Below are 13,438 nucleotides of genomic sequence, written 5' to 3'. Positions count from 1 at the left end.
GGCATGGGGTACAGCAGCCTCACATCCACCCTCATGGAGCCACCATCTGACTCGGTTTGAAAAGTGGCTGATTACCAGCTCAACTGACAAGCGCATACTCTCAGATATTTACAAATCCCCTATCGCCCCCATAGAACCCTGCAAGTCCCTGGTGCAGAAACGCTGGGAACTCAAATGCGAATGCCCAATTATCAAGGAATGGAAGGATATCTGGCGTAGAGCACAAACATCTCCCTGCAGCGTGATGGGTAAATAAATTATGCTTAAAACAGTCCACTCTTGGTACTACACACCAGCTAGGGTGGCCAAATGGAAAAAAGACAGTGATGGGCCATTCTGGAGACACTGCGGACTAGCGGGCACGTTCGCCCATGTGTTGTGGAACTGCCCCAAGGTGGAGCCTTTTTGGGAGGAGGTGTTGTCATAAAATTGGAACACGGACCTACCCAAATTGCTAGCTACATTCTCTTAGGCCTCCCAAACCCACTGATATACCCTTTACCTCATGCTATAACACTGGTACTGGGAGCGGCGACACAAGTTATGTTGGCACATTGGGGACCAGATCAAATACCAATACATCTGAACTGGCTTTACAAACTGTGGGACCTCCTGGGTAAGGAGCGGGTAACGGCAAGCATATCACATACATGGCCACGTTTTGAGAAGACCTGGGGAGACTGCATACTCTTTCTTTTGCGATGAGTTCAGAGAATTCACATGCCTGGCCTACTTACGCATCCTGGGTCTCACTGGCACACCCCACACTACCTCCTGGTTGTCAGTGGTGTTACGCTCTACACCCACTGTTCACCCTTAAGAGTAACCAGATGAAAGCTATGAGAACTAGTAAGGTTTTACTCCATAGTCTTTCCCCCGCAACCCCTGGCCTCCCTTACCCGTCCCATTCCTCGTATTTCCCTCCCTTGTTTCATATGTGTTATATCCCACCGGCCATTGGTTGTAGGTGGACTCTTGGTTTAACAAAAAACAGATTTTTTAAATTCTAGTGTAGTGCACGATGTATGAATGCTAGCCACACAGAATGCAAAAAATGAATGAAGTGAAATATTTTGTGATCACCAAAAACAGCATGAATATTGCTAACATGGCTAGTGAGATTTATCATTCTAATACCCTCAGGATAGTTCTAAACCACCTGGTAGGTTTTAGCTGCAGCAGTGAATATGAAGCCTCTGCTTGAGCTTCTGAGATGGATTGAGATGGATTGCACAACATACCTTTGTTTTCTTCATGCAATAGCAAGTCAGCTATTCTTTATCGCAGCTTGATAGGACTAGAAAATAAACAGCGACAGGCTGAAGGCCACATCTTCGCAGTGTCCCAAATGTTGCCTCTGCCTCACTTATTCCCAGAATCCATCCCCCTGTCCTGTAACCTCATCCGTTTACAACATTCTATTTCTGTACTCTGTGATTTCCACCGGAATCATTCCTTCCCACGATCCGCCCCCATACCCCATGACCTCTGCCTGACCCATCCAATTACAACATTACAACATTCTACTTGCATGCTCTGTGATTTTCACCGGAATCATTCTTTCCCAGGATCCTTCTCTCAAGCCCCAAGACCTCTGCGTGACCCATCCATTTACAACATTAGAATTCCATAGACTTGATTTCCACCTGATTCATTCTTTCCCAGGGTCCTTCCTTTATCTCCTCTGATCTTTGTCTGCAGGTCATCATGGTAACTGGAGACCACCCAATCACTGCCAAGGCCATTGCCAAAGGTGTGGGGATCATCTCGGAGGGCAACGAGACGGTGGAGGACATTGCTGCCAGGCTCAACATTCCCGTCAGCCAGGTCAACCCGAGGTGAGTGTCGGGGGACAGGACTGGACCGCTTAAGAGGACCAGACTTTGTGAGATTGATGACCTGATTTAGAGTTTGGTGGACGGGTACACGGTCACAGAAAGGATGAATATCTGTCCGCCATAATACAGGTACATTATATTCTATGGTACTTGTAAAAAGGTGGACGTGAAATATATCACGTTTGTGACGCAGTATCCCGTCTGCCAAACGGTAAATCAGGCCCTTAGGTCCTGATTCCGAACTGTGATTTTTGTGCAAGCACCTGTTTGTGCAAAGGTCACAATTATAAGTGTTGAGCTCTTTATCACACCCAGTAATTACCGGGGGCTGTATTATCAAAAGTGCCGTAGGGCTCAATGGGCATGTGTGTCGGCTTTCTGTACTTCTGACTCACTGGTATTACAGAAGTGGCCGCCAACTCTTGTATGTCCCTTTTGTAATACAGGTACCTCTAGGACACATGTAGCACTAGCGCAATCCTAAGTGGGCATTCGCTCATTTGCATGGGTGGCTCCATGGAAATCAGACAAGCACTTTTCCTCTGCCCCCATGCCATAGTATGGATGTAGTCCCAGTGGTAGAGGCTGCCAGGAGGTTTACTGATGGTGTGCCACAAGTAGGTGAGGCACAATGAATGTGCCTCCTGAGGTGACCCCTGCAAGGGGACAGGAGGTCCCACGGATGCCCTAGACAGCCCCTCAAAGGCAGCTGCACTCGACCACTGCACCTACCTCTAGGGAGATCTCTGCTCCCTCTTCAAAGTGTGGTCTGGGTACCACCTGCACTGTGAAAGACTAACGACAGTTGGAACATTAAAAAAAATATATTTAAGAGGGAAATAAACATTTAAAATATTTTAAGGTTGAATATTCATGTAAATTATTTTTATATGTTTACTTCAAATGTGGAACAAAATACATAAATAAAATTCTATATCACTATCAAAATCATGTTAAATTAAAACTTTAATTAATGGAAATATATCAAATTAAAATTATTTTTCTGAAGTTTAAATTAAAAGAATAAATTCCCACCTAAAAAAAATACCAAATATGTTATGTACATTAATAATTATTAAAAGTAATGTGAAATGCGTTGCATTAATTTTTAATTCTAAATAGATTATTAAAATATTGTATAATTAAATTGTATAATTATTTTTATACGTCTTTAACTTTGATTTATATTTACTTATATTTTGCACTATAAATAATTTAATTTAACATTATTTCCTATGAAGTTTTAATACTGAAAGGTACTAAACTCACTTAAAAGGGTAAACTTACTTAAAAGTGCAGGATACCTTTCTGAAAAAAGTATTTGTATATCTGTTTGGGGTCAACTTAAATTCATGCAATATTTGGAGCTTCATGTATGACCTTTTAACAGTGAGTAAAGCTTATACATCTAAAACGTACGTTTTTAAACTTTCTCAAAAGAGAGTTTTGATAGAATTAAAATGTTGACCTTTGTCGAGCCTCTCCTGTAAGGTTGTAAGCATTAGCTATTTGTAGTATAAATGCCGACCCATATCACTCCTATCACTGATGGAAGGTACTAACGCCTTTTTAGACAGGATGGGCTTTGTGCGACGTAGCTCCACCTGGGTACACTTTAAGCATCTGAGCCTGGACAGTGGGTAGATCTCTTCCCCGGTACCAGGAAGCTTGGAGGTGCTGGGACTTTGAAGCCACTGACTGAGTGAAGCTGCTCTGTCTGTGGATCTTGGCCTTAGGTGGTTCATTGACCGATCACTCACTGGTTACTCAGTGCATCTGCTTCCCTTAATACTTGAAGGAGGGTTGTAAGGCTCATGTTGAGAGTGCTACTTTGTGTATGTAAACACATTGGGCCTGATTCTAACTTTGGAGGACGGTGTTAAACCGTCCCAAAAGTGGCGGATATACCACCGACCGTATTACGAGTCCATTATATCCTATGGAACTCGTAATACGGTAGGTGGTATATCCGCCACTTTTGGGACGGTTTAACACCGTCCTCCAAAGTTAGAATCAGGCCCATTGTGTTTACTTCCTCAGCACGTGGGCTTCTGTTCTTTATACGAGGTCACTGCAGAAGAACCGTGTCTGATTCCCATTGGCATTTCCATGTTGATGATTCTCCTAGGAGTGACTATGGCCCCATAGGGGTCTAGAGACAGACGGGCCTTGTAGTCAAATAGTCATCATAGGGCACTGCCGGCTGTTCATTGTGTAACTTGTATGATCTGTTTAAGTGAATGAATGCATTCTGCATCTGTTATCAGATACAACCGTGTGTCATAATCCATATAGCACATGTCAGGGATATTTTCCTGGTTCTGAAGAGGCTGGGTGATCCGATGCACCACTAAAAGATGATGGACGGAATGCTGAACATTTTCATATACTGCAAAACCGGTCACAGGATGCTTGCTTCTGGTCCAGGAAGGACCTGGCCTGGCAGTTCGGGCTGAACTGTTCCTATAGGAGCAGGGTCAAGACTGATTTGCATATTGCTGGGTCTAAACTGGAATAGCGTGGTGAGCAAAAGAATTGATGGATTAAACCTAGATCTGTGACTGGGGGTGGATGTTTCACATTGTTCAGCATTCCGTCCATCATCTGTACTTTTTGCATTTCTCACCCTGGGTGATCCTGATGGGCACATAAGAAGCAACATGCAGACACGATTATGGATACACAAGAGCTAATATACTCCTTTGACATCTAATACTTGTTTCTATGTTTCCCAAAGGACCCTTCAAAAAAAAATCTCAACGTTGGGCATTCCTTTAGACAGTTTTTTTCATCATCTTAGAAGATCCCCTTTTGAGATCAAGCTCTCAAGAGCTCCCTCTACTAGAGTGGTTGATCCCACCCATATGTGTGTACAAACTGGGCAAGGACTCAATGATGAAACATGCCACCTAGTTAATGTCTGTGAGAGTCATTTAGAAGTCATAGGGGCTGATTCAGCCTTCAGGGTAGCCGTACTCCAAATTTAGAGATGTCTTCTGCCCCAGCGAACATCTCTTACATTGGCAGTAACTGCTGTCACAGTGGTTCCTGTCAGTATGCTGAAAGTGTGCTGTACAGGTCAGCCACCATGACAGTGCTATCCTGCACACTTCAATATCTTTTTTTATTTCCCAAAACAAAATTAAATGAAAAGGAGTTTTCTCCCATGGGGTGGGAGTCATTCAAATGATTTTACTTTCACTCACTGCCATCTTTTGGATGGCTGTGTGGGAAAGTAAAAACTGGCTATTTGTCTGCCCACTCCACATAGGGCGAGCAGACAAACAGCCAAACCTCCTCTGGCCTTTACTCCGTCAGGCCGCCAGATGAGTATGTAGCAGGGGTGACAGAGTACTCTGAATGCGGCGAGCGGAACTTCAGGTTGGCAGAGAGGGTACCCTGCCAGGGTTACAAAAGTACCGGCTCGGCCAAGTTCTAAATCAGGCCCGAATGTCTTTCCCACTGAATTCTCAGACCACTTGGCCATGCTCACAGGCCCCTTTTGTGTACAGTAAACCCCTCTTACTCTGGCCTTTGTTCCTCTATAGCCTCAGGCTCAACACCCCTCCTCACCGTCCCCTCTTCTGTAGTATAACCCTTGCTCATCTGTACTCCCAGAGCTGAAATCCTGCTCACAGACCCCTCTTCTATTCTATGGCTTTTGTTTCTCTAGACAGACATGCCGGTTCCCTTCCTCACAGTCCCCACTCCTGTAGTATGTCTCTTGCTCCTGTGTATTCCCCTCCCCACTCACAGACCTCTCTGCTGTAGTCTTAGTGTTTCCCTTCTCATAAGAGCTTGTGTTTGGACTCTAGGGACGCCAAGGCCTGCGTGATCCATGGGACGGATCTGAAGGACATGACGATGGAACATATGGATGAGATCCTGCAGAACCACACAGAGATCGTCTTCGCTCGCACCTCCCCTCAGCAAAAGCTCATCATTGTGGAAGGCTGCCAGAGACAGGTACCACCTCAGCCTGGGACCTAGTGATGGAGGCGGGATATGGATAGGTACCTCTGGTGCTTGAAACAGCACCAGGGATGTGTACCTTAATCAAAGATATTCCACAGAGTCCTCATTCCGGGTGTCAGAAGTTTGACTTTGGACAGGTTATGCCCAGGTCCTACACCTGTCATCAGAGATGGGATCATACACAGGCACTTCTGAGATCCTTCACCTAGTGTAAGATGTAGGAAAATGGACAGGTACTATTGACACTATGGTGTCAGATCTGAGATAGTGAGAGATTTCACTGAGGCTTTCCACCTGGAGTTAGCAGTGGCACCAGGGCGTGGGATCGCTGATGCCCTGCACTTGGTGTCAGAAGTAGCACCAGGGAGAGGTGCTCCCCATGCCCTGCGCTTGGGTCAGATGTCCGATAGTGGTCCTGCCCTGCACCAGGTATCAGGAGTGGGGTAGAGAGAGGTACTGGCGAGGCACTACACCCGATGTCATAGATGGCACCAGGAAGTCTTACCACTAAAGCCCTGCTCCTGGTGTCAGAAGTGGCATAGAGGGAGGTACTACTGATGCCCCACTCCTGGTACCAGAGTTACTCATGGATAGATGCCACCAAGGTCCTACACCTGGGGTTCGGTGATATACTTCTGAAGCTGAGCGGCTAGTGTCAGAAGTGGCATACCCAAAATGTACTGCTGAGGCCATGCACCTAGTATCAAGATAGGGAGAGGCACTGCATCACAAGGTATATTGCTGGGTCATGGTCCCGGTTGTAAGTAGGATAGAGAGAGGTACCACTGAGGCTCAGCATCTGGTGTCAGAAGTGGCATACAGAGAGGTAACGCTAAGGTCATGTACATGGTGTCTGAAATTGAATAGGAAAAGGTACCACTGAGGCCCTGCACCTGCTCTCAGAAATGTAATAGGGAGAGGTACCACTAAAATTATGTACCTGGTGTCTCAAATTGACGAGGAAACTGTACCGCTGAGGTCCTGCACGTCTGTCAGAAGTGGTAGCAGGAGATGTGCTGCTGAGGCTTGGTCTCTGGTGTCACAAGGGGATAGGTAGAGGTATCGCTGATGCCCTGCACCTGGTGTCAGAAGTCTTATGTTATGTTGAGTTATATGCACAGCTAATCAGACCTAAGAGTATCCAGGTGCTGGAGTAGTAGAGTAGTTGTGGTGATGCTCCTAGTTGAACATTCAGGTCTTCATCTTCTTGCGGAAGTTGAGGAGTGGAGTGGCAGTCCTGGTATGTAGAAGGAGCTATTCCAGATTTTGGCTGTGATGAAGGCGAAAGCTCATCCTCCCGTCTTGCTTCTGTGGATGCAGGGGATAATTGCAAGGGAGAGAGAAGAGGAGAGTAGATATCTGGAGGGTTGGTGGAGCTGGGGTCAGTCATTGAGGTAGGCTGGTCCTGCATTGTGGAGGGCTTTGTAGGCACGGCTGCGAAGCTTGAAATTGCAGCATTTCTGGATGGGGAGAAAGAGGTACCTCTCAGCTCCTGCACATGCTGTTAGAAGAGGCACCAGGACATGTAATGTTGAGGCTCGGCTCCTGGTATGAGAAGTGAGGTATTGAGAAGTCTCATTGAAACCCTGCAAGCACTACATCTGTGTTCAAAGCTTAGTAGGAAAGTTTAATAGAGAGGGTACCACTGAGTTCATGCTACTGGTGTCAGAAATGGGACAGGGAGAGGTACCACCAGTGCTTAGTTTGATCCAGTGGTTGCCAGTGGGGCCTACCAACCCTTACTTTTGGGTACTGCCATGCATTTTTCCTCATGAGACTTTGACACAGAGCAAGAGAGGGAAAAACAACCAAGGAAGGAGAAAGAGGAGGAAGAGAAAGAAGGAAAAGTCATCCAAAGGGACAAAGCATGGACTTGAAAGGGTGAGATAAAGGAGCAGGGAGGGTCCAGCAGTGAATTAAAGAGGACTGAGGTGTTTTCAAGACTACGCAGCCTTGAAATTTGGTGCACCAACACTTAATAGTGCCGGCCACAGACTTCTGAGCAGGGCTTTGGGCACCATTCATTTGGAATTTAAGCCCTGGGTGCCACTGAGGCCCTACACCTGGTATTAGAGGTTTAATGGGGGGAGGACTCTGAGGCCTTCCGAATAGTGTCAGAATTGGAGTAGAGAGAGGTACCACTGAAGTATTGCACCAATTGTCCAGAGTGGCACCAGAAGATGTACCGCTGAGTCTCGGCCTCTGGAATAAGGATCAGTATAGGCAGAGGTACTACTGAAGCTCTGCACCACATGTCAAATGTTTAGTAGAGTAGTTTAATAGGGAGGGTACCACTGAGGGCCTGCATCTGGTGTCAGAAGTGGGATAGGGAAAGTTATCGTCGAGGCCTGCATCTGGTGTCAGAAATGGCACCAGGGAGATGTGCCACTGAGGCTTTATCCCGGGTGTCAGGTTTGGGGAAAGGGCTAGGCACTGCCAACACCCCACACCAGATATCATATTTGAGATAAGAAAAGGTACTACAAAGGTGCAATACCTGGTGTCAATGGTGGGACAGAGGCAGGTACTGCCAAGAGTATGTGCTTGATGTTAGAGGTGGAATAGGACAAGCAGTGCCAAAGCTATGTGGTTTGTGTCAGAGGGAGAACAGAGATGGTTACTCCTAGGGGTATGCAAAATGTGCTTAATTTTCTTTTGCATAATTATGCAAAATTACAGCAATATTATGTGTAATTATGTGAAATGCTAATCCGTCATTTTGTGTTATATTTTAGCATGAAATGTGTCCTCTCAATTTTTGATGTGGGGACACATTTTGCGCTAAAAAGAGTGAAAAAAAAGCAAAAGCACTACAAACATCAACTGCTCAGACTATTTTGTCCTGTGCATCCGCTGTAAATTTTTAAAGCAAATCGTGCATTCGCTGTAAATGTTTACTGTATATGGTGCCTAATTGTACAAAGCTACATAATGGCATCATTTCAGGAACTTTGTGTTAAAGTGTTATATGAAACTCATGAAAGTATGTGAATTCCACCGGCGTAATTTTAATTGTGCCCAAGCAGAGTTTTCTACTTCTCACTAAATGTCAGGCATCAAATGATCCTGAGCATGGCCTTGGATGTGGGATAAGAAGAAGAAATGGCCTAGTTCAGCTATTCTGGAAGAACACTGCCCATGCTCCTGAGCATGGCCTTGGGTCTAAGAGAACAGGTACTGCCCTGGCTCAGGTCTTTAAGTCTGGACAAAAACTCCTAAGCATGGCATGGGATGTAGGATAAGAACAGGTACTGCCCTGGATCAGGTCTTAATGTCTGGACAAAATCTGCCCATGGTCCTGAGTATGGAAGTGGAATAAAAACAAGTACTGGCCTAGCTCTAGCCTCAGAGGTGAGACAGAAACTGCCGAAACTCCTGTGCATGGCCTTGGATGTGGGATAAGAATATGTTCTGCCTCGCTCAAGTCTTAAAGTCTGGCCAAAAACTGCCCATGGTCCTGAGCACTGCCTTTGATGTAGGATAAGAACAACCAAGCCCTAGTTCATGTCTTAAAGTCTAAACCGAAACTGTCCATGGTCCTGAGCGTGGCCTAGGATGTCTGATAAGAACAGACACTGTCCTAGTTCAGGTCTTAAAGTCTGGACAAAAACTGCCCATGGTCCTAAGCATGACCTTGGATGTGAGATACGAAGTGGTTCTACCATAGCTCAGTTCTTAAAGGCTGAATAAAAACTGCCCATGGTCCTGAGCATGGGCTTGGATGTGAGATAAGGTCAAGTAATGGCTTACCTCCAGCCTCAGAGGTGGAACAGAAACTGCCCAAACACCTGAGCGTGGCCTTGGATGTACGATTAGAACAGGTAATGTCCTACTTCAGGTCTTAAAGTCTGGAAAGAAACTGCCTATGATCTTCAGCATGACCTTGGATGTGAGATAAGAAGTTTTACTACCCTAGCTCAGGGTCTTAAAGGCTGCTTAAAAACTGCCCATTGTCCTGAGGATGGCCTTGGATGTGGGATGAGAACATGTACTGGCCTAACTCGTCTCAACGTTTGTACAAAAACTGCCCATGGTCCTGAGCATGGCGGTGGGATAAGAACAAGTAATGCCTTAGCACGTCTTAAAGTCTGGACAGAAACTGGCCCTGAGCATGGTCTTGGATGTGGGAGAAGAACAAATACTGGCCTAGCTCTACCCTCAGAGGTGGGACAGAAACTGAACTGCTCATGTGGTATAAACACAGTTACTGCCCTAACTCTCCTGGAGCACACCACTGGATGTGTTGCCCAGGATCAAGCCTCAGATTAGGGGTGCTGCCCATGGCTGTGACCCAGAACCCACTAGCCCCGGAAGAGAGCAGGGGCAGGCACTGCATGGAGCTGTATTCCCTTTCAATGGGAAGAAGGGAGGTGAATGGATGTCACAAGATTTACAGGTATTAAGATGGTCTTTCTTGAGCAGTGCCATACTCTCAATCTACCTTGCTTCTCTTTGGGTGACCCCCACTTCCCAACATCCATCACTCCCCAGCAACTTCTTCTCACTTTTTCTTCTTCCCTCTGAAACTCTCTCTACTCACCTTTGTCTTCTACGCTCTCCTCTCACCCTCCTCTTCACTTTGTCTCACCATCTCTTGTCTTCTCATACTTGACCCTTTTAATTTCCACCTCTAGCCTTCCTATCTCTAAACTTTTCCCCCTTCCCCCCACCACAGGGCGCCATAGTGGCTGTCACCGGTGATGGGGTGAACGACTCCCCGGCCCTGAAGAAGGCTGATATCGGGGTGGCCATGGGCATCGCTGGCTCGGATGTCTCCAAACAAGCAGCCGACATGATCCTGCTTGACGACAACTTTGCCTCCATCGTGACTGGGGTGGAGGAAGGTGAGTGTCTCGTCATCCATTCCGAGGAGGCACAGGCACCTCAGCCCTGCCTCAACCCACTGTGTGTTCAATGCCTTTAAAATGGGAGCTCAATGTTAATATCAGCGGCGGCCGCAGCACATCTCAAGGGGGGGGGGTGGAAGTAGGGGGAAGCGGACGGAGGGGGGGAAACAAAAAATAAAATAAACTTACCTTACCGCCATCTCCGTCTTCTGCCACCTCGGGCTCCTCTTCCCTCCATGTGGGGGACACCAGCACAGGCTCCCCAGCAATCCTGACTCTGCTTTCATGCTAAACATAGTATGAAAGCAGCATCAGGATTGGTCTGAGCGGCAGTCACTATTGCTCAGACAGTGCCACGGGGTTTGTGCAGTTTCTCCAGCTCGGCTGTTAAACACAGCTGGGCTGGAGAAACCTAAGTGCGCATGTGCGTTTGGCTGGACAAAAACACTTATGCGCACTTAGGTGCACTCTCTCCTCCTCCCCCCTCGTGTGGCCCTGCCCCTTCCTGTACTTCTGGGTGAGCCAGCAAGCGATAAATAAAACAATAGTGCAACTATTGTTTTATTTTTCATCTCCTGGCTCCTGGCCAGGGGTCGACGCTCGTTCGCTATAGCGAAGGAGCCGCCCCCGCTTAATATCAGAATAATGGCAGATGATACGCTATAGAAATGTATAAAAAGAGTAGTAAGGATCTGTTCATTGCACGTGTCGTGCGCCCACCTCTCTTCAGATTCTGCCTCAGGGCGCTGTCATAGCACAACAACCAACAAAGCAAACAACCTGTAAAGTTTTCATACAGAAAACATACATTACAAACGTGTTTTTTTCCAGGGCAAAAATGAAGAATATGGGGCCAGATGTACCAAGGGATTTTACCCATTCTGTGTCTATGGGAAAAAGCTTTCGTACATATGGCCCATGAACTCTTAAACCACTGCAACCATTTTGCACCTGTAGTGACGTTTTGAAATAACAGCCAGTGTCTGATAAACCACAGAAGGGATTTAACTGTATCTTTGGCACATGGTAGTGAGAAATTGACCCGTCTGATTTTGTCTCTGGCTCAGTCTTCCTTTCACGTTTCAATATATTGGAGAAATGTGTTGCTCCACTGGATAGGATCTAAGCTCAGCGATAATGCTGTAAATTCAATTTATCCCATTATTTTCTTCTGTGCAAACTTTCTTTTGAAACAAACTTGCTTACACAGTGCTTATAATCCGAATAGCAGAATACTGGAAACCTCCGCATTTCCAACATTGTTATGTGTCCCCTTTCTGTGCCCTGAATTTTCTCAAATATACTGCATTCATTTCAAAGTCAATGTTTTTTCGAGGCAAAATCCCATTAAAACAACCATATAAAACACATCATTACATTTTACATGTCAAACTTGGTAAACAGAATCAATATAAAATACACAGATACAATTCCAGAATCCAAGTGATGTTAATCAGGCAAAGTTTTCTTCTAAAACTACTACTTAATACAGGAGAAACATACAACAACCACAATTCCCTAGGTAACTTGTCACTAAGATCATATTGTAGTAAAAAACAGGACAAATATACCTTAGGATGGAAGCTCATTTGATAAAATCCCTTTATATAACCATTAAACAAAAGTCACTAATGAGTTTAATTGCTAATACTGTTCCATAGACTCCTCCTCAAGTACCACATAGATAATAAAAATCTAGATAAATGGAAAACAGTGGTTTCTCTGGTATCGGATTCTAGGATTTTTAAAGACCTTACAAAGTGGGGAACCCCAGTCCGATAGCATACTGGAGCGAGCCATTTTCTATGTTGTGTGTAAACCGTACAGAAAAACTTGCTTTACGTTTCGGTTACATTTCCGTAAATTGGGCATCTATCACTGATTGTCGCGACCGTGTGGCTTCTATCAATACACGTAGAGTGAAGATATTCTGCCTCCTACAGGGATAATGCAATTTATGAAAAAGTTCCTTGTAAAGCGATTACTAGTGGACAAAGATAGCTTTTAAAATAAAACACAACCAACCTCAGGTAGGAATAGTTGAATCACAATCCGAGGCCTCCAGCGGCATTTGACACGCAGTGCGCGTTCCTGAGAAGATGCAGGATGCGCGGCGCGGTGAAGAAAGTACGTTAAAATTGTGAAAAGGAACGAACATACCTGGAAAGATACTAGGCCTGGGTGGAACTCATGGAGTTTCACTCGGCGGAATTCCACAGAGTTACATAAAAACTCCTCAAGATTCTGCAGAGTTCCACGAGTGGGTGGAATTCGAGCACATCGCGTGGCTTCTGCTGATTTTCAGCGCCAGGACCTTGATCTGCCCTGTCAAAACAGAGCAAACATCACCATGCGGCTCGCCAGAAGGTGCCGCTTCTTCTGCGCGAGTAGTTTTTCTACCCGAGTGGCAGCTTTCTCAACGCGAACGTTTGCAACCTGCCATAACCGCCCACATTGAGAAATCTCACCAGGAGGCGTTCCAGTGCCCGACAGTCACCCTCGAGGACACCGATTCTTGCTCATGGTCACCAACTCAATGCTAACGAGCCATGCATGATAAAAAACTCTGTTGTGGTTGGCGGAGTTTTGCTGGAACTAGGCTGTCCAAGTGGAGTACAGAGTTGGCAAAATTCCACCAACTCCCCCGGTGGAGCCGAATTTTTTGCCCACCCCAAAAAAAATGCATGATGCCCTGCTCCCCTCCACATTCGCCCCCTCCACTCACTCTCACTGTGTCATAAACTTTGGCAAGTCTACAGAAATCATCTGTTAAGCAGC

At 45.9% G+C, this 13,438-nt stretch overlaps 1 protein-coding gene across 1 annotated transcript in view; it reads left to right on the top strand.

Moving 5' to 3' along the window:
• The window catches only part of ATP1A3 (ATPase Na+/K+ transporting subunit alpha 3), a 300,833-nt gene that overhangs the window by 227,281 nt on the left and 60,114 nt on the right, over positions 1–13,438 (top strand). Inside the window, exons 14-16 of the mRNA XM_069201375.1 lie at positions 1,702–1,838; positions 5,654–5,804; positions 10,489–10,657. Coding sequence (XP_069057476.1) covers positions 1,702–1,838; positions 5,654–5,804; positions 10,489–10,657 — 457 coding nt within the window. The remainder of the gene's footprint in view (positions 1–1,701; positions 1,839–5,653; positions 5,805–10,488; positions 10,658–13,438) is intronic.

Source organism: Pleurodeles waltl, chromosome 7 (genome assembly GCF_031143425.1).
Source record: "Pleurodeles waltl isolate 20211129_DDA chromosome 7, aPleWal1.hap1.20221129, whole genome shotgun sequence".
Lineage (NCBI taxonomy): Eukaryota > Metazoa > Chordata > Amphibia > Caudata > Salamandridae > Pleurodeles > Pleurodeles waltl.
Note: the sequence above shows the minus strand (reverse complement) of the source record. Positions and strands in the feature narration are given on the sequence as shown.